Source organism: Platalea leucorodia, assembly GCF_965183815.1.
Source record: "Platalea leucorodia genome assembly, chromosome: 3".
Classification (NCBI taxonomy): domain Eukaryota; kingdom Metazoa; phylum Chordata; class Aves; order Pelecaniformes; family Threskiornithidae; genus Platalea; species Platalea leucorodia.
The window spans coordinates 14,564,721-14,585,226 of record NC_138825.1 but is presented as its reverse complement, the minus strand read 5'-3'; the positions used below and the strand labels follow the sequence as shown (position 1 = coordinate 14,585,226).

At 38.3% G+C, this 20,506-nt stretch overlaps 1 protein-coding gene across 7 annotated transcripts in view; it reads left to right on the top strand.

The window, feature by feature from the left end:
* MAP4K3 (mitogen-activated protein kinase kinase kinase kinase 3) overlaps positions 1–20,506 on the top strand; it is an 87,280-nt gene that overhangs the window by 45,420 nt on the left and 21,354 nt on the right. For 5 of the 7 annotated variants that reach the window (XR_014227749.1, XM_082307628.1, XM_082307626.1 and 2 more), the window contains 8 exons: positions 6,554–6,612; positions 7,813–7,851; positions 8,147–8,200; positions 11,853–11,895; positions 12,908–13,070; positions 14,072–14,181; positions 15,969–16,010; positions 19,968–20,052. Coding sequence is in view for 6 of the 7 variants with exons in the window: in XM_082307628.1 (XP_082163754.1) it covers positions 6,554–6,612; positions 7,813–7,851; positions 8,147–8,200; positions 11,853–11,895; positions 12,908–13,070; positions 14,072–14,181; positions 15,969–16,010; positions 19,968–20,052 (595 nt within the window). In the remaining variant the exon portion in view is untranslated. The remainder of the gene's footprint in view (positions 1–6,553; positions 6,613–7,812; positions 7,852–8,146; positions 8,201–11,852; positions 11,896–12,907; positions 13,071–14,071; positions 14,182–15,968; positions 16,011–19,967; positions 20,053–20,506) is intronic. The other 2 variants (XM_082307629.1, XM_082307627.1) reach the window with 1 other exon arrangement.

Genomic DNA, 20,506 nt, shown 5'->3' with positions numbered 1-20,506 from the left:
TTATGGCCAGAGTTTGCAGTGCTGGCATTTGTGCCTGTTGCCTCTTGTCCTTTCACTGTGCATCTGAGAAGCTCTTGTCTTCTCTATAATGCCCTGTGGGATAGCTGAAGACAGCAGTTATTTTATCCAGGCTACAAAAGCTCTGTTCTTTCAACCTTTCCTATTGTGCCATTTGCTCCATCACTTGGACAATCTTAGTGGTCTTCTGCTGGCTTCCCTCCAATCTGTCAACATCTTTGTCCTGGGAAGCCCAGAACTGGACACCACATGCAGATGTGGCCTTCCAAGTGCCAAATAGAGGGGTAACACCCTCTGGCTTCACTATGGTTGGCCACCTATATCACAAGTGCATGCTGCTGATGCGTAGTCCCCTTCTTGTCTGCTGGGACCTCCAAACCCTTTTCTGCCTAGTTGCCCCTCTCACCCCCAGCCAGCTTGTCCTCAGCCTCTTCTTGTGTGTGTGGTTGGTCTGTCCTAGCTGCAGGATTTTTCATTTGGCTATGTTAAACCCCTTGGGGTTTTGTTGCCTACTCCACCAGCTTGTTGAGGTTCCTCTGACTAGCAGCCCACTCTTTTTTTTGTTAGATGTTAGAGAGTGGTCTCATAATAATGTTGGCCAGGTACCTCAGCACCTTGGATACATTCCACTTGGTCCTAGTCTGCATCATACTAACTGATTTGTAACACTATAGCTAGTGATTCTTTTTTTTTTCCTTTGTATTGGGGGAAAAATTAAATGTTTCTGCATTGGACTTTGTTTAATTCAGCCTGGAGTATTCAACACACAGTGAAAAGTGTTGAATTCTACTGTTTTAGAAAGTGACAGAGGAGTTGAACAGAAGTTGGATTTGATGTCTCAGGTTCCAACCTACAGTTGTTTTCAGTTGTTACAAACTTAGCATTCATTTTAGAACTTTTTAGCAAATAATTCAGTAAGAGGTTTGCAGTTACCGTGCAATCTGCACTGTTGCATTTACCAGATACATTTATACATTTGGTCCTATTTAAATAATTTGGTCATGGTTGGTTTTTGTTTTGTTTTGGCTGATAAATATACTCTGGGTTTAATAATTTGTAATAGGTTTTGGTAACACTTAATATTAGGAATGCAATGTTTCAGCACAGCTATTCTGTGTTAGTTAATTATTTGTGGCAGAAAGCCTAAAATATTGGTAGGAAAAGATTGAATTAAAGAGATCAACACAGGTAATAGATAACTGCCCAGAAGCCTTTTTCTTTGGTTTAAGTAATTTTTCTCCTCACTACACATGCCTACATATGCTTTTCCTTTGTCACCAGCCATGAAGACTCCTATCCTACTTAGTTGCAATATGTTTTTAGAGTTATGTTAGCTATCAACACCGAATTTCAGAGAGAGTCTGGTCTTGGGATGTGGCTTTTGCTCTTTCTTTTCCTTCCCTGTAGGTTTTGGGTATTTTCTGCCTTGGCAAAAGTAATTGAGAAAATGAGATGTTCAGTTTTATTGCTAGGAGGCAGTTTAAAAATGTGGTGTACAATTGCCTATTGCATCGAGGCCTTACTGTAGCTAGTTAGGGTAGTGATGTTCCATTATATGGGTATGAAATAGCACTGTTTGTGTCAAGTGGACATTTGTAGACAAAATGTATAGAGAACTGAAATACAAGGGGAGAGCGGAACAGTGGTTGTGTAGCAGTAGTGCACGGTAAAACCTCAGTCAGTCTCAGGGAAGAATTATATTTAGCATGTTTAAAAAAAATATATGTATAAGTTGCTATTCCTGATGTGTTAAGCTATCCAAATAAGTTCAAGAATGCACTTTTTAATGAAATAAAGGCATTAAAAGTATAGCATATGCTTTAGGGAATATTAGGCTCTTTTTAAAATTAGCATCCTCTTTTATGAAGCAATGTGATAGGAATTGCTTAATCATTTTACTGAGAGAGGTGTGTGTGCCTTCTTGGAGATGTTAGTAGTCCAACAGTGATTTGTATTCTTTGAAATTCAGAGTTACTTCCCCAGCATTTTGTGGATTTAAAGTCTTAATTTTGTCCCTTCAAATGATCTTGTTTCTCACTAGATTTCAGAACAGCAAATGTAGGAAGTAACTGTGAATTGCTGGTTCACTGTATACATTCAGTTTTGTTTTTTGAAGGACTGAACACCTAAAAATAGATTTCCAGTACAGCTCAGCCCTACAGAACAAATTAGGAACATAAGACTGTCAAAGTTACAGTAACAACGAATTCATCATGAAATTATGTAGAAAATAAGTAGCAGTTTTTGAAATTTAAACTGCAGAAGATACTGTATATTTGATCATTCCTGGGGAATTTGTTTTGTAGCATAACCTTAACACCAAATTTGTCTTTGCTTTGAGGAAATCTTTATACTGTTTTTAGTAATTGATTACTTTGCACATGTGATTTATCTGAACGTACGATTTGCCTTTTTACATGACTTCTTCATTTAATACTACCCAGGCTGTTGAGACGAACTGGTAATTATTCCCTGTATTACCTTTTTTTCCAAAGTAATCATTGCCAGCAAATAGCACTCTGTCTTGTACACAGTTGTGTTGGTTCAGGAATGGGTCACTGGTAACCTGAGGCTGAATGCAGAATAATCTGGGGTTGCATTTTTGATTTAACACCAAGGTTATTGACCTCTTCTCATTCCTGCTGGCTGTAGATCTCGAGATTCTCTTGGAAAATATTTGTCTAGTCACTCAGATTTATTCTGTGTGAATGTTGTCTGATCTAAAAAGAATTTTAATTAACTAATCGGCATTGTATGCTAAATGAAAATGTTAATGTAGATTCATAAAGTTGTTGGGTTACTTTAGGGATGCAGTAGAGGTAACAGCTTTTATTAAGCCATTGTTGCATCATTTAGTAATTAATGCTAATCTGTTCTTCTCAGTGGGAATCCATAAGGGATAAGATTTTTGTTTTGTTGAAAAATACCTTTATGTTTGGCTTTTTAAAAAAATCTAGTTATACTGTTTTTTCTGATAAAGCATAACAGCTCACTGGAGGCTTTGAAGGATACATGCAGTATTTACTGGTGTTTTTGTATCAAATGTGTAGTTAGAAGGTCTATAAAATGATAACTTCTGGATATATTTGGAATAGAGGGTACAAGAAAAAATGTGTTCCACTTTTAAAAAGCTCTCTAGCTCTCAGTATTTATCTGTCAAGAGTGAGTGCAAAAGAAGGAATTTCTCTAGCAATGGATTACTTCACCCCACATTTGTGAGTGAAAACCAGCAATATTTAAAGGGCTTAGAAGAACACCAACAAGCTAGTTAAGGCAAAAAAATTACATATCAGAATCATAGTCAAATAAATGCTAATAGGCAGCACAATAGTAAACTGAATCAAAACAAAGCTTTTGTCCTTTTAAAGCGTTTAAACATGAGTAATTCTGGCAGATGTCATTTTTCATAAAGAAAATTCCAGTAAGGCTTAAAAAGTCTGGTGACAGATGAAGGCTACTTATGTTTTATGGGGGTTTGCCTATTTTCTCTTATTAATTTTCCTGTCATTTCTGTACAATATATATAGCCATACATTGCACACTGTCTAAATTAAAATGGACAGATGTTTTTGGCTTTGCCCAGCATGAGATCTTCCTTTCCCACTTTTGATTAATGTGATTTCGCAACATGTAGAGAAAACCCTTGTCACTTCAAGGTGATAATCTCATATTTCATTATACTGATCTGGCATTATTTTTCTCAACAGCCTCTCAGTCTTTGTTCTGGCATCCTCTTACATAGACTCACACAACCTGTTTAACCTCCTTGTTTGTGAGTCTGGTGTCATCTTCTGTTTCCAGTCTTGTTGTTTTCTGCTCTAGAGCCTGAATCTTCAAAATACCTGTGCTTACGTGTGGAAGTTTTTGAGATTGCATAGAAGTAATATAAGTACTCACAGTAAAGAAAGTTAAATCTGTGTTTCTTTGTGGTGGATTGGAGTACATCAACTGGTGGTGAGGACCAGCAGAAAGGAATTGCCTAGATAAGGTGACAGATATTGGGAGTGATGAAGAGACTGAAATTGCAGAGTGCCTAGGATGGCCTTTCTTGAGGGAAGGAGACTTGCTGAGCTTGTTTGGAGCAAGAAGAAGGAGGAGGAGAGATTGGGGCATAGGAGGAGGATGAAACTGTGAAGAAGGAAGATAAGGACAGCAGAAGGGATCAAAGATACCCACGACCGATGCCTGACCCCTTCCACCTGCTGTCTCGCAGAGCCCAGGACACGTTCCTGGAGAGGCGTAAGGCTTTTCCCTGCCAGCACGGCCACTTGTGAGCCCTTCTTTCCTGTCATCTAACTTTCTAGCTCCACTGACAGATGTCTAGGGGGAAAGTCGGGTGGCCCTCGTGAGTCAGATCCATAGAAGTGGATGGGGTTTGGTGGTTTTGGAGTTTGTTTAATTCTAGAAAAAGATGTGTAATAAAGTTGGTATGAGGATTGAAAAGTCAGTCTCTCCATGGTTCAGGAAATGCCAGCATCAGGCTTGTCTTTGCAATTTTTATTCAACCCTCTGATCTATGCATTCTTTTACATCATGTAATTATCAGTTACATATTGTTTTTTCCATAGTATCTCACTTGTCTTGGGAAAATATGGAAAGTCACTGAAGCAATCAAGTGCTACTGACAGCAGTGGTAGAAACACCTATGTGGAAACTACTGCTTAGCTTTACAGAGCAGAATGGAGGGTGCAGTAAACAACCTGGAACTCCTTGCCGAGCAGAAAACAATATGCATATCTTTGTATTAAAGTGATTGCCCTTCAGTCTGGAACTGAAAGCTGCAGTGGCTTCTGCTTCATCAGCTTGGAGCACTGGCAAATCTAGCGTGAGACTTTTCCTCTGATTTTTAAAAATGCCCTTTTGAGAGATCAGCCCAATGAGTTGTCATCGTCTCATCCAAGCTTACTGCACTTACAGCTTGGATATCTGGGCGTCTTTCTAAAGGATGGCATGCTTTTGACATGGGCTGCAGCTGAAAGAGGCCTGTTTGACAGAAGATGTTGGGAGACCTTTAAAATGCTTCCTGGGAAGGAGCAATGTAGTTCCATTTATCACTAACTTAGGTGGTTGTCCTGGTTTCAGCTGGGATAGAGTTAATTTTCTTCCTAGTAGTTGGTATAGTGCTGTGTTTTGGATTTAGGATGAGAATAATGTTGATAGCAACAACTAAAACATCGGTGTGTTAAGTAGTGCTTACACTAGTCAAGGACTTCTCAGCTTCCCATGCTCTGCCAGCGAGGAGGTGCACAAGAAGCTGGGAGGGGGCACAGCCAGGACGGCTGACCCAGGCTGGCCAAAGGGCTGTTCCATACCGTGTGACGTCATGCTCAGTATATAAACTGGGGCGAGTTGGCCAGGGGGTAGCAATCGCGGCTCGGGGACGGGCTGCGTGTTGGTCAGCGGGTGGTAAGCAGTTGCATCACTTGTTTTTCCTGGGTTTTGTTCCTCTCTCTTTTTTTGTTGCTTTCCTTTTTGTCATCATTTGTATTATTATTATATTTTATTTCAATTATTAAACTGTTCTTACCTCCACCCATGACTTTTCTTACTTTTGCCCTTCCAGTTCTCTCCCTCATCCCACCCAGGGGCAGGGAGGGTGAGCGAGCGGCTGTGTGGTGCTTGGTTGCCAACTGGGGTTAAACCATGACTCTGGTCAATAACTCCGTTCTCCTGGTGAATACACTCAGCATTTTGGGAGCAAATTTATGCTCAGATTTTCTCCTGTTGTGATCTACCTGAAGAAAAAAATACCCTGTGATTATATCAGCATCTTCCTGGCAGATGCAGATTTGATGGTGCTTCAGTATGGTCCCTGTATTCCCATTAGTGCATTAAATTTGTATGCCATACGGCGTCTATTGAATAATAGTGTTGGAGGCCTATTGGCACTTCTTTTTCTAAGTAGCCCATGCTCCATGCTTGCTTGAGTGCTTGACTTTGCTGTTAATACTGTATTTTTCCTTTCAATACGAAGGGTGATCTTAAAGTATGTATGAGAACATATATAGTTAACCTTTAAAATATGTATTGCTATAACCAGAGCTATAAAAACACTTTTACTGTCTTCTCTGCTTATTTCTTTAATGTCCCCATGTGCTAAAGGCATTTCAGGCTCTCTGCCAGAACTACTCCCCATCTGAAACGAATACTATAATGTGTCAGTGATGGATGGCTGGGTTCTCTAAGGGGTCTGGTACATCACAAAGTCCCCCCCCCTTTTTTTTAAATTATTATATTATTTCTGTTGTTGTTTTGTTTCCTTTTCTGCAGCTCACTTTATTTGAGCAAAGGATCTGTGTGTCCAAGGAAGGGGCTAAGGTTGGAGTTTCAAAAGAAATTAGCGATGCAGCAAACTGGCAGAGAGGAGATTTTTGGGTGCAGTGGGCCTGAGAGTGGTGTTAGGGCCCAGGAAGGCCAGAGAAACAAGCTTGTTTGGTAGCTCAGGTGTGGCAGAGGGGATAACAGCAGCATGACACAGGGTATGTGTTTGATGCTCACCTGTTCGTCTTAAAGATTTGTTCTCTTGTATTTATAGGATCTACAGCTAGAATATGGTCATGGTCCTCAGTGTGGCTACTTCTTGGGTGCAAATAAGTGAGTAAGCAACGTTTTTTTTCTGTCTTTAATTCATTCAAGACTGCTTTAATATAGAAATCACAAATGCGTGTTAAACATATTAGCTGAAACAGAAGTAGTAAAATGTCAAGCTTGTTTATATCAGTTACAACTCCAAAGTCACTATTTATTTCTAAAAGAATAGTAATTCCAATGATATAGAATTACAGCACTTTTCATTATTTGGGGCTGTGTTGACCATATTGTCTCTATGGTGCTGTAAGCTTCCTTTTAAGAGCCATTATCTTGGTCTGCTTGTTAACAAACTGTTCTGCATGATAGGTCCCACAGAGCACAATTTTACCCCATCTAGGAACTACCAGTGCTGCTCTCTGACAGTCCTTTATGCCCTTCTTCATGTTGTAGGGCACTAGGAACATTCAATTATAGATGCTTTAAAAAATAAAACTTACCTGTCTCAGCAAAGTCCTTTAACTTCATATTCATATATTTAATAATTTTGTTGTATTAATCGTATGAAATAGTTTTCCATGTAATTCTTCCTTTCCACCTAATTTCTTAATTTACATTTATGCATGTCAGAATTAGGATGCCTAGCTTTGCTTTGCTAAATTAAATCATATTAAAAAATGCAGAAAATCTAAGCATAGGACATGATATTTTTATGCAGTCTTTTAGTTGGGGAAAATAGGAATACTGATATCTTCCAAAATCCTGTTGTTTCTCATCCCTGTGTTTTGCCTGCTATTCCTCCCTGTCTGTGTTTTCAGACAAAGACACAAAAATGAAGAAGTTCAGAATGTTACAAAAATTAACTAGGGAAGAATGACTTTATTCCAATAGTAGTTTAATCCTCCTGTCAGTCTGATTTTTTTTTTTTTTTTTATGATTATGATTTTCTTGGATAGTGTGGATTTGTTTTAAATTGGATCAAGCTAAGACAGTCTTTGTTTTACAGTATAGGAACACAGACCATTGCACTTAATAGCAATACATTAATAAATGCATATGAAAATGTGTTGTGTAAAAAATAAATTAAAAAAAATGCAGCTGTGTTCATTTGTATGTGGATGTTCGATGTATGTTCTGAAAGCCAGCTGAAATAACATGCTTTGGATTATTTACTGATAGAATCATAGGAGCATTTGCCCTGGCTTTTGATAATTAAGTTTGTGTGCCACAATTAAACTATGTTCTTATTCTTATTTAATGCTGAAGGAGTCTCTTAAAATCAGTTGAAGAAGAGCTGCATCAGCGGTAATTCTATTCTTTTTTTTTTTCCTTTTGTGTGTTTCAAAGTCATTTGTGCGTTGATTTCTTACGTCTGTCACAACTAGTTCTTGTTTGTCCCTGTACTTGCTGAGAGGATATGGGAGAGGCTTAGTTGTCTGGATTGCAGCTGTGCTTTAAAGGATAAAAATAATGATAAAAAGCTAAAAGGCAGTAAAATTCTGTGAAAGAGGTAATAGGCCTTGAGCTCAGAATTTTTCACAGTAGCCAAGGTAATTTTAATACAACTCACTCAGCCATAGTACCTTGTTCATTTCCTTAGGGGACATGTGGCACATTTAGAAGATGATGATGATGCAGACGATGATGCTAAACAGTAAGTCCTTTCTTCTTGTAAAAATAAATAAATATATATAAAAGCTGATTCTTGAACAGGTGAAAATTTAAAAAAAAGTTGAGTCATGTTATATGCCTAATAGCTCAGGATTCTTTTTCTTCTATAGCATGTTTAAAGATAGGCATTTAATGCTGTTCCTAGATTACATCACCATAAGTTTTCTTATTCTGCTGATAAACTTGTGATAAATTAGGGGGGGGAGATCTTGTTCCTCGCTTGATACAGTTGTCCTTTTATCTTCTATTTTTGAACAAAATCTTGGTGTAGTTACATTGAGCCAGTAATTCCTCTGACCCCGGTCCTGGTGTCGTCTTTAGAGCTAATGACTGTATATTAAAATAAAGCTCTTTAAAAATACCTAAAATATATACATAACTGTTTTTTCTAGGTGATTGAGTTTGTTCTGTCCACATTCTCAGCTAGGAGGATGCTTGTATGCGTGCTTGGTTTTGGAATAGAGCTGGCTCCCTTACCACAGAGAGAGCAAGGTTATGTGACTGAAAAGGCAGTACCAATAGGCATGTGTTACATCAATTATGCTCATATTAAATTCCACTGGTATAAGTATTCTTGGACTCTTTTTGATTGACAGATGAGAGTTGAAACAATTTAAAGTGCACAGCCAGTATGTGGAAATTTACATTCCTAAACAAATGTGATGTAAAGACCAAAAGAAAAATGCCATTGAGACAGAATTCTTGTTTACCTTCTGTTAATGGATAATTTTGAAAGCTGTTGCTTCATACCAGAAACCCGTAAAACATGTGTTATCTATTGCTGGCATCTATCTCTTACAGAGAACCAAGTATCTCTTCCGCCCCTGAGTTATTTTACTGCTGTTCTTTTATAACAAAGGCAGTGTTTTTTATTGCTGTACTGAGTGTGAGGGACAGCCTCCTTCAAGAAGGGTAAAGCTACCAATAGTGTCTGATGTCAGCTAGGTGACAAGTATGTTAAACTTGCATTGTTTGATGATCAACTTCTCAACTTTTCAAAAATTTTTAGTCAGTTTTTAGCAGGCTTTATTCCCTTGCTAATTCCTTAAGAAAGTCTTCGTATTTCACTATTAAGTGGTTCTTTAAAGGCATGATTGATTACGCAGTTCATCAATAATATGCAGCTCCTGTGTCTTGTCTTTGAGAGGAAGAGGTAGATAACACTACTCATTGATTTGCTCCCCTGCATTTGTACCAAGCTGGAACCTGCTTTGCTCATAGCTGGATAGACCTTGGTGATGATAACTCAGGCTTCCTGCGCTTAGGATGTAACAGCCCCCTGTAGCTCCATACTGCCAGCTCCACTCTGATGGCCTTCAGTGAAGATGCTCTGGATATCTGCACTGCTGCAAGCCAGCTCAGCTTGCTTCCTCCATTCATACTAATCTCTGTATGTTTTTTGTGTACAGCTGTGTGTGTGTGTCTCTGGTCATTTTTGCTTAGTGTTTCTTTTTTCCTCCCCTACTTCTTGATCTGTTTGCAGCCAGTATCATCAACTTCAGTAATGTTCCAGGGCTTGGAACCTCTTGATCCCTGCTGTCTTGAAGTGCTTGCGCTGATTTTGTTGTTCAATGCTTTGAGATCCTTGTTCCTTGCACGAGCTCCATCAGAACTTTTAAACAGCATTGGCTTTAGCTGCTTCTGTTGCTGTCGAGTTTCTGTGGATTTTCTTTTTCCGGTTGAGCAAGAAAGAACCTGATAGCTTCCAGAGATGTTCCAATTCATCTGACCCTAAGGACAGTCACCAATCGTCTTCCAAAAAAGTCCTGGTGTTTTTTTGCTTCTTTCCGTGTTTCATCCTAGGTACTCTTGCCCTACAGAGAGGGCCTGACAATTTCCTATAAGCACAGGGGTAAGCCTTGAATGCCTCAACTTCGGATCAGACAGATTCTGCATCTGTGCCTTTCCTCTTGGTATCTGCTTGAGCCCAATATTGCTGCTGCAATATGTTGGTTCATCAGCTCGGTCTCAGATGTCTTTCTCTGGAGCTCACTGAAGATTCAAGGCTTTTGTTTGATTTGTATTCTGTGAGATGGAGCTGCAATTGAAGAGCACATGTGACATTGGTCACTTCTCCCTTCAGATCCGGAACAAAAACAATGAAGCAGCTGTACACCTTCCAGTCCATGACTCTGAAGCTGGGTGATCCATAGCAGCAGGGAATCCACACACTTCAGGGAACAATATAAAATTATCTCTTCATTTCATAATTTTGATTGGTTTTGATATTTCTTTTTCTCTTGTGCAGCAAAGCTGATGATGCTTGAAATTCCTGGTTATGGAAGCTGTGAAAGTAGAAATTATTGGGGCACTGCCCTGCGTGATCAGCGGTGACAAACTGCACATAAACCTTGCTGTTGAAACCAGGGCACACAGTCCTTTGTACAAACATCTGTCACGTTTATGCCAAGTTGTTGGCTTTTTTTGATTTTTACGTTTGGCTGCCCAGTAACACTGTGATGGCTGTCTGAGATGGAGGGAAGAGTATGAAAGAAAACACAAGTGGAGCTTGCACACACGTGACTGAGGACTTAAGCTTGGTCCCATGTTATGAAGAGAAGATAATTTCCACAACCATAGCAGCTGAAGTGCATGACGCAGGGTAAACCATTCTCAGAAATCCCCTTCTAGCTTCTCTGAAATAAAAGCAACTGATAAGATGCCAGGATAGAAACTCCTGAAAAGAATATGAAGCAAAGCAGACAAGTTGTTGATCTGTAAGCAAGCAAACAGATATCTTACTACTTGGATATTTTCCCAAAACTTTGGAACATAATTTAAAAATAAGGAAAATATTGTGTAAGAATGTCAAGTTTTCACAGCTGTATTCCTAATTTATTTAATGGAAATAATCTTCTGTTCCAAAAGATTAGGAAACAGGACAGCCTAAGAGTTTTCAAAAACATAAAAAAATTAGGACTTTTTAAAAAATGCAGCATATTCTTTAAAATACAGAACCAGCAGAGGAAGAATGTTCCTGATGCTTCAGCTGTCTTGTTTCCTGCTGGTATCTTGTACTGTTGAGCCAAGCTGTTGAATTGTTCTTGCTTTAAAAAGTTCTTTCCCAAGGTTTCTGTGAAAAAAGAAGCTCATGGAAGAAAAAAACCCCCGAACAACCCAGACAGTAGGCTGGCTGTCCATTGCAAATGGATTTTGCTTTCATGTGTAAGGCTGTTCTGAAGAAGTCAGTGGTAACTTTTTCAAGGAATGGTATTCATCAGTTTTCTTGTAACTCCCCTTTGCCCTATATACTTACAGATGGCCCTTTATAAAAGCTCACCGATATCCTACATCTTTCTCCTCTCAACAGAGTAAATATCAGGCCTGCTCTGCATCTCCCTGCTTTTTTCTGCACAAGTATGTGCATCTTCAACACATCAGTTCATGTCCCTTTGTGCTCTCTGGGGAGGATCTGTGATACTTGAGTTTTCGGATAGCATCTGTGGTATGCACAGCAACAACAAAATGTTTGAAAGTATTCATGATGCAGTTATTTGGATATAATAGTGCTGTTGACAAGTTAATGGTGTTTATTTGTATGGCATTTATAAAATCCGGTATCCTCTTGAACACTGCAATGCGAGGTTCAAAGAGCTACACTGGATAACAGTCTGTTTCGTTTCTTTGCTTTGTAGTGCTACTATGAAACCTAAAGTGCCACCTCCTTTACCACCAAAGGTAGGTGAGGGGGATTTTGTTGCCCAGAATAAAAGGACACTTTAAATAAACAAACAAATGCAGAAGTGTCTAAATTGATGGTTCTCTCACTTGAGCCGTGACTTGAAGACTTGAATCAAGTTTTAAGTCAAGGGTATATCCAGGGGGTTGACCTATATGTTCATAGCCTTTAATTGCAAGTCTGCATGAAGTCTTCCACTGTAGGGTATTTGTCAGCGTGGAAGTGCTGTTTCTGACTAATTGCACTTCTGATACTTTGGAAGGAATAAATTGGATAGTTAAAAAATTTAGTGCCACACGTAATTTTTAATAAAGACCTGCCAAATAAAGCATCTGCTTGCTAACTTTTGGTGTCTGAAAGGTGATCTTCAGAGTCATGCCTGGATCAGGTTAGGTTTTGCATGCTGCCACTTGAAGAGTAAGTGAATCTTTTCACACTGAAGTTATCTTAATATAAGCAAAAATAAAAAGAAAAAATACTTTTGTCTGACAGCTAGACAAAAAAAAACACCCAAACTGCAGCTTTGATTACTTACCCTCCTGCACTAACTATCTTTGCATAACTGAGAAGGATTTTACAAGCAGCATTAGTGCAGCCAGTGTCTAAGCAACATTGCCCTTTGTGGTTACATCCCGTATATATTTACACAAGGTTCTGGCCGTATCATTGAATGTTCCCTAGTTTCTACTTAAATATCTGCTTTGGTTATCTGTAGTCATAAACAGTGACATTCCTACATGCCCAATAATTGTTTAATGCATGACTTAAATATAATGATTTTGAATTCATCCTTTGTCAATAACAAGGTTTTCCTTATTGCTATGCATTTCCTTCTAGTTTGTTTTTTGAAAGAAATTTGCATGGCAGAACATGTTGCTTTATCAATTTACTTGTGAAAATTCCAGGATCCAAATATTGCATGTTTTTTTTTTTTTTTCCTCATTGAGAAGTAACACGGATGCTTTGAATCTTTTTTTCATTATGTTTTTATTATTACTATGTCTTTTTCAGCCTAAATCCATCTTTATCCCCCAAGAAACTCATTCTTCTGAAAATGATAATCAAGGGACAATCAAGAGATGCCCAACATCAGAGAGTCCAGCAAAATCTGCATCTCAGGTTCCACCCAGACCGCCACCTCCTCGGTTGCCTCCGCAGAAATCTAATGCTTTAGGTAATAAGAGTGACACCAAGAAGTATACAAATATTTCTTAAATAATCTAATGTGATTTTATTTCTACATCCTCACCTATGCACACATTAAAACATACTGTGGTAATTTTTCTGTGGTGGGCAAGTAACAGAAAGTGCATGAAAGCCAAAACGCATGAAGAAAGTGTGTTTAAACTCTTAAGAGGGTCAAAGGTACCCTCTAGTAAAGTCACTGACACTATTCCTGCTGATGCCATTGGTGACACAATTGCTTTTCTAAGCAACAGGCTTATGTAGTGTATCAGGATTGTCGCAGGGAATAAAAAAGTTTTCCTGTATGTAGGTTTCGGATTCTGTCCCTGTGTGTCAACTGTTGTTGTCATTTGACATGTCAAGAACAGAGTTTTGCTTTCAAAGTTTGCTTTTATACGTAATGAACTGGGTTGGGTAGTATAGCAGGTAATTGTATTTGTTTATTGTTTGCTCAGACTGTTCCTTTTATGCTTTTGTTAAAGGCTAATGCTTTGAGAGTTGTCCTGGACCGGCTTGTTTTAAGCAAGCTTAATTTCTGACTCTTAATTGATACCCTGCTAGCTCTTCCTTGCTACATATTTAGTACCGCAGTTGATGTGTTACAGATTTGACTGTAATGCTTAAGCATCCAGTCCTAAGAAATGCCTCAAGGCTATTTATAAAGAATTGATAATTGAAGCATTACCTATAGCCAAGTTTTTCTTTAGATATGTTAAATACCTTTTTCCTCATAACTGTGACTGCACGCCCTTTTATGCCCACAATAGATTTGTTGTATTAATTACCATAAGCCGTGGACTAAGATTGAATGTGGCTCTATAGATGGTTATATGTGCACATGGAGGAACATGTATGCTTTAGAAATAAATTAGGATATTGGAATATGTTCTGACATAAGTGGAAATTTTGGCCCTTCAAAATTGTTTTTATGCTAGACTACTCTTTGAGTTGAAGATAGAAGAATACATTTTAAAATATGAATCTTTCTAGGTAATGGAGTCACTTCTGTACAATTAAATGGTGAAAGAGAGGGATCACCACATCAACAGAATGAAGCTAGAGACACTAATTTTTCAAGGAAAGAAAAGAAAGAAATACTGGTACGTATTTAAACTTCTAGGTGTTATTTTAAAGTTGTCTCAACTCTTTTACATGCACAATGAAAAGGAGCGGGCACACTCTTGAGTATAGAAGTGATGGTGGATGGCATCTTGTTTACTTTGAATCAAAGCACAGTTTTGCTAGATCGTCTCGTTGTGATACAGTCTTAAGCTGAAGTTTGAGTTGGTGTTTTCATTAGAAACTAACATAATCATGAATATACAAGATTTGCTTGCTTGTATTCACATACTTGAGAGACATGTAATGAGAGCGAGATCCTGCAAGAGAGATGTAATGCGTTGTACTGAGCGATGACTCTTTAAGCAAAAGAGGAAATTAAGGAATGTGCTGCCACCTGATGGCTTGCTGGAGGATTTGGCTGGCCCTGGGAAAGGAGCTGAATCAGGGCTGTTGACAAATGAGTCCTCCTCCTATCCCAGTTGTAGGCATACAGGCTTTTTGGTGTTCAGGGGGAAAAAAGATGGAGAAATGTAGACTGAGGGTTCAGATATGCAAGCTGTTTGCCTGCTGGCCTCTGGAGCTCTGGATTTCAGGGTTTAGCAGCTTGGGTTTAGTGTCAGACTTGAGCTACATATACTCACATAAAGTTGCACTCATGGAGAATGCAGTTTTATACCATGTGTAATCTGATCCAGCTGTGAGCTGAGGAAGGGGAATATTCCTGCATCCCTTTTTCCTCTTCCAAATGAGTTTTTCTATCAAAGCAGCAAATGGCTTCCAGAGTGGTCACTCTACTATGATGCAAAATTGCAAATGTGAGATAGGAGAGAGTGGGACATCTTTAGTTAGATCTGATTAAATGTAACATGAAACTGCAGTCTTTGGGGGCTTTTTTTTAGGATGAGGTTGGGAATGTCACTCTTTTGAGAGAAGTGAAGAGGAAATAGAGCAGAAATATTGTGTGCTTTTTTGTTTTGTTTTAAGGAAGTGCCAGTAATACTGGCAATACTTTGGAAAGTATGATTTCCTGAACTGCTTTGAACTTGGCATTTGAAATTGTGTTTGAAGTTTCCTGTATTACCTGTAAAATACATTTCTTCAGAAGCATGTTTTTACTAGGAGAAATTGCTACAGGAAAGTGGGTCTGGTACTGATTGATAGAGTTTAACTCTGCTTGTAATATTGAACAATTGCTGCAATATTGCTTAAACTTTATTGCTGGATATGGCATTCTTTCAGGCATCATCATAATGTGAAAATGTTGCGCTATAGACCATGCGGACATTCAATGAGGAGATATTAGGGAATCATAGTAGAGGTTTTAATGAAAGAAAATAACACTAGCAGTTTGCAGTGTGTGGTCACTAGAGACCCGTGGTTAGCAAACTCATACAGAATTATGGAAGCGTTGGTTGGAAAGGAGGTCTCCAGCCTAACCTCATGCTTAAAAATGGGACGGTAGCCAAAGCTCAGCCATGGCTTTCAGATCTAGTACATGTGGCACTGGACACAGCAGAATGTCCCAGTAGGTGCCTAGTACCTTCCATTTAGTGTAGTGTAGAAATTTACAGCACAACTCTAATTATTGTCTTAAAAAATCTGCAGGGAGGGTTTTCTATCTATTTCTTATGTAGATACAAGTATTGGCTTTTTATTTTATCTTAATATAATTACACTCAATTATTTATCAAGTGCTTTTAGCAGCATTCTAAAAAAATTTTTTTAGACTTGTATTTTGGTTATGCTGTAGTGTGGGGAGAGAATATGCATGTTCATGCGTATGTGCACGTGAGTGTAAACATACTTTTTAACTTTTATTTTCTAGAAACCAATTAGTAATGGCCTTCCTCCCACACCTAAAGTACACGTGAGTATTACTGAGTCATACAAATGCATGTTGGAAGCAGGATATGTTTTCTTACTAAAGCTGAGAGATTACATTTTTTGAATGTTTGTAGTATTTTTTTTTTAATTATAAAAGCCAGTATCTCTTAAAAATGTTAAGCCACAGGTATGGTATTTCAGAAATCACCCTTGATTTTGTGCTCTTGAAATAAATTTTGGAAGGTTTTTTGTTTGCTTGCTTCATTAAAAAGTGAATGAGAGTTCTGTGACTATTGTCACAGAAGTACTTTCAGCATACTGAAGGTACTTACTGATCTGAGGAGCTGATGCCTCTTGGGAATTGCAAATAGCTCAAAGTTTATATTATGCAGCTCCAGGTTTCAAAACTTCTGAAGATAGGATTCATAGATGCTTTAGGGCTGGAAATAACTGTTGCGGGCATCTATATTCACCTTCATAACATAAAGCAAACTAGAATTTCATTGTAATATCTGTGCGGACCTGACACTGTGCTTTTAGCCAGCACCGCGATCAGAAGAGCCAGTCCTTCCTTCTTCTTGACCGTTTGTTTCTGCCCTCACCACTCTCCTCCTTGTGTGCTGGAGCATGCATTCATGTAGTTGTGCTGTGCACCAAATAGGGGATTAATCTGATTTTAAACTAACCTTTTTACTATGTTACTCCTAAGGCAGATAAGCTTCTTATCTTTGGATAAGAAAATAAAATTGCTACAAGGATGTGTAAGTGCAAATGATATTATTTTCTGCTTCCTACCTGTTTTAGAGAAGCAGGACAGGTTAAGGTAGATGTCACGCTTCTGTTCCTTAGAACTGTAATCCCTTGCATAAATGCACAGGATTGTTCCAGAGCTCTGAATTCTTGATATGTTGAGCTTTGTTTATTGAGGTCAATCCTGTTTTAATAAACTAAATATTAAACTAAATGCATGGCCTAGGAGTGCGCACTTTAAACTAGTGGATGACAGAAATTTGGAAGCACTCCTAGCATTGAAAAGAACCGAATCATCATGGGGAGGGGGAAATAAAATAGAAAGTAGAATAGCTCAAGATGAAGTCATATGCGTTGAACTTTTGCCACAAACCTCAGGGACAGGCCATCAGAGAATGACTGTGAGTTGCTAATATAATGAAGCTGTAAAAAGAGACTGACTAAAATGGGAAAACTTCTGAAGCTGATCAAATGAGTCTTTGGGTATTGGAGTGCTCTGTGCATGTTCATACATCTTTGTAGTGCACTAATTCTCTGTTTCTGCTGGTCCTCAGGTTAGAAACTCTTTCCCTTCTTTTCCCCTTCCCTCATCACCCCCTACCTTTTATGTATAACAAACTTTCTAACCTTCCTGTTAAGTGTTAAAGACTGATTTGGCACTTACATGTTCCTCTGCCTGCTGTCTCCATCAGTTGCCAAATAATGAAAATTAGGGTAAGGAAGGGGTTTTTCTCACAGGTCATTGGGATTACTGGACTTCTTATATTTCTCTATTGTGGAGCATATTTTGCATCCTAACATCACCCGGGAGTCTTATTTAACAAATACTCTGCTGCTGCAAGTAAAACTTTGACAATATTTCAGTCTCTTCTGTTCTTTTTCTGTGGTACATTATTGTTCTGATTCTTGTTTGTTTGGGGTTTTTTTATTTGTGGTTTTTAAGTATGTTGCCAAGTGGTAAGAAGTGTTTTGTGTTCTCACTATCGTCTGAAATAGTTAGATGTTCTGGGGCTCTGTTTAAAATGATATCTGCATGGTTGCCTGTGACTCTAGAGTGTTCAACTTTCTCAATAACCCAGTCTGGTAGTTTGTTTTTCCCTACTATTTTGGGTGGCTTGCAGCGCAGGGAGACCTGTTATATCCTACCAATGAGGGAATGCCCTGCCTGCTGGAATTCCCCCGAGACTTAAATGCCTCCAACGGCAGCAGTCAGATCAAGCAGCCTTGCTTCAGCCTTTTACTTCACGTTTGTGGTTTTCTTTTTTGCCCCACTAGCAACTCGGTTCAATAATTTGTCTGATTCTCAGCTGTATCCTTGAGATTTGTTTGGTGTTTAGAGATGATACCCTCAGGCTCTGTTTGCCCTTCTGAGGCATTTGCAGCAGCATCTTGGCTCTGCAGGCTTCCTGGAGATCAGGGCTGAGAATGGCCAGAGGAAAATGATTAGTCTCTTCTGATTTCCATCTCCTTCTTTCTTATCCAACTTATCACTGCAGAGCTCAGCTAGGTCTTAGCAGTGAGCACAGCTTCCCTCCACTGTGCAGCATCTCTCTTCAGTGCTTGGAAAGGGTCAAGGAGAATTGCATAGCTGGTTACAGGAGCAGCAGAAACACCTAACAGTATTCTAGGGGATCAGAGCTTTGAGTGTTATCTGTATTTTCTGTTGAGTGCCTTTCAGTGCCCTGCGCACTTGGGAAGAGGCTTCCATAAATCCACCCAAAAAATCCCTTTGCTGTTTTTCTTGATATCATCCCTCCTTCAAACTCCTTGCTGCTAAGGGATTTGATAACATGGAAGCTGTCAGTACCTTGAGGTCACTCTGTGTCAATATCTTCTCATATTCCTGCCTCACATATATCTTTTCTCTTACTTCTGTTCTTATGCCTGCAGAAGGACCATCTCATTGTCTAGCAAGCAGCCAGCTCCCTGCCTTGGTACCCAGACTTCTGCAGTGGCACTAGACCCTTTGTCTTTGTGCAACGGGGTCTTTCACATTTTGCTGATTACCTTAATGAATGTGATTCTTCCCTCACATAAGTATATGTGGACAAACTCATGGACTTCATTCTAGCGATGTGAGAGTGAGAGATGTCCGAAGCACAAAGAAGGGTCTAATTTCTGCTGGTTTTCATTTTAAAGGGTTAATTATGAAGTTCTTCTTTTCTTTTCTTATTAAACTAAACTATGGTCAGAAGTGACTGAAATGTGTGCAGACTTTTATTCAGCAACAGGTTAACAAAAAAAAATTGTCCAAATGTTATCACGAGAGCTATTTGGTTAATTCAGTTTATAGATCGATAGTAATTCACAAAATATTAATATAAAGTGAAAACACTGCCATTCTGTAGCTGTATTACAGAGTATGTAGCTTTGCGTAAAGGTGATACCTGCTTATAGTCAGGATGGCAACCCTTACCTATGACTGGTTCTTATGTTTGACCATCATTTGATAAATGGTAACATTTCACTTGACTGATTGTTGTTTACTACTGCATCATTCCTTTTCATCTACAGTACTATCGACCAGTTCTGTTTCCTAACAAAGTAGGACAGGTAATTGTTATGTTGATGTTTGAGGGAAAAGGAGGAAGCCCTGGCTTTTGCTTTTCTGTCGTCTTGAAGCAAATTTACTAAGTATTCTTATAAATGCCTACAAATGCTTGCACTTCACTAGGGGCAAGATGGGGAGATTGATTATATTACACTATGCAAGACATTTACGTAATAGGCAAATTGAGTTTGTTAGGGTTATTCTGAACAAAGTATGGGATCTTCTACCAGAGGTTTCCCTTTGGGAAGCAATCAATATTGAAAATAAGTTAATTCAAAACAACTAATAGAGCATCTGGGACTAAGATTTTGATTGTTGCATGACCTAGAGTTTTATTTTAGATGTGTGAAATACAGCAAGAATAAAGTTTCTCTGTTGAGGCTTTCTAAAGTCACAAAATTCAGGAACCTTTTTCAGGTTTGTCACCTCTGTAGTAAGTATGTGCTTAGACTGTTAATTTAAGAGCTAATTCTGAAATGCTAATTCTGGTATGTTTGTTCCGAAAGGTCTTGCGCACAAAGGAAAAATCACTTTTAAAAAAAAAAAAAAATCTCTTGTTGTCTGGATGAGGTTATTTTCCTCATGGCAAATGAAACGACTCTTAACCTTTTGTTACTACTTTAAGTAAAAATAATCCTATTGGAAATGTTATATTTTAATTTTTCATACGTATATCTTAAATTGTTTTTACTTCTGCAGATGGGTGCTTGCTTTTCAAAGGTTTTCAATGGCTGTCCATTAAAAATTCATTGTGCAACATCATGGATAAATCCAGATACGAGAGGTAGTATGTTACATATATTTTGCCCATTTTGTCCTCTCCTTGGATTTCAAAAGTGCTCAGATGAGCAAGGCTATTCTTTTTAAAATAGACACATTGTAAAATAGGTTTATTTATATAAGCAGAAGTTCTTTAATTATGCTGCTTCTGTCTGAAGTTCAATGTTGTTTTTTAAATTATGTTAAGATATATGGGGCACGGTTTTCAGCTTTGATTAAAAAGAATAAATTACATACCAAAGTTAAAAAAAAAAAAAAAAAAACAAAAAACAAAAACAAACCACCATTTTTTTTTTGTTTTGATTCAAGACTCTTCACAACATTTTAGTCCAAAAAATGCCAATCGTAATTTATTTTTTAAAAAATCTGACTTATGGAGGTCCTAGTTGAGACTGATTTCTCTCATTATTCATTTGATATCCTGCCACCCCCCCATCTTTCTGGTCCTACAGGTTTCT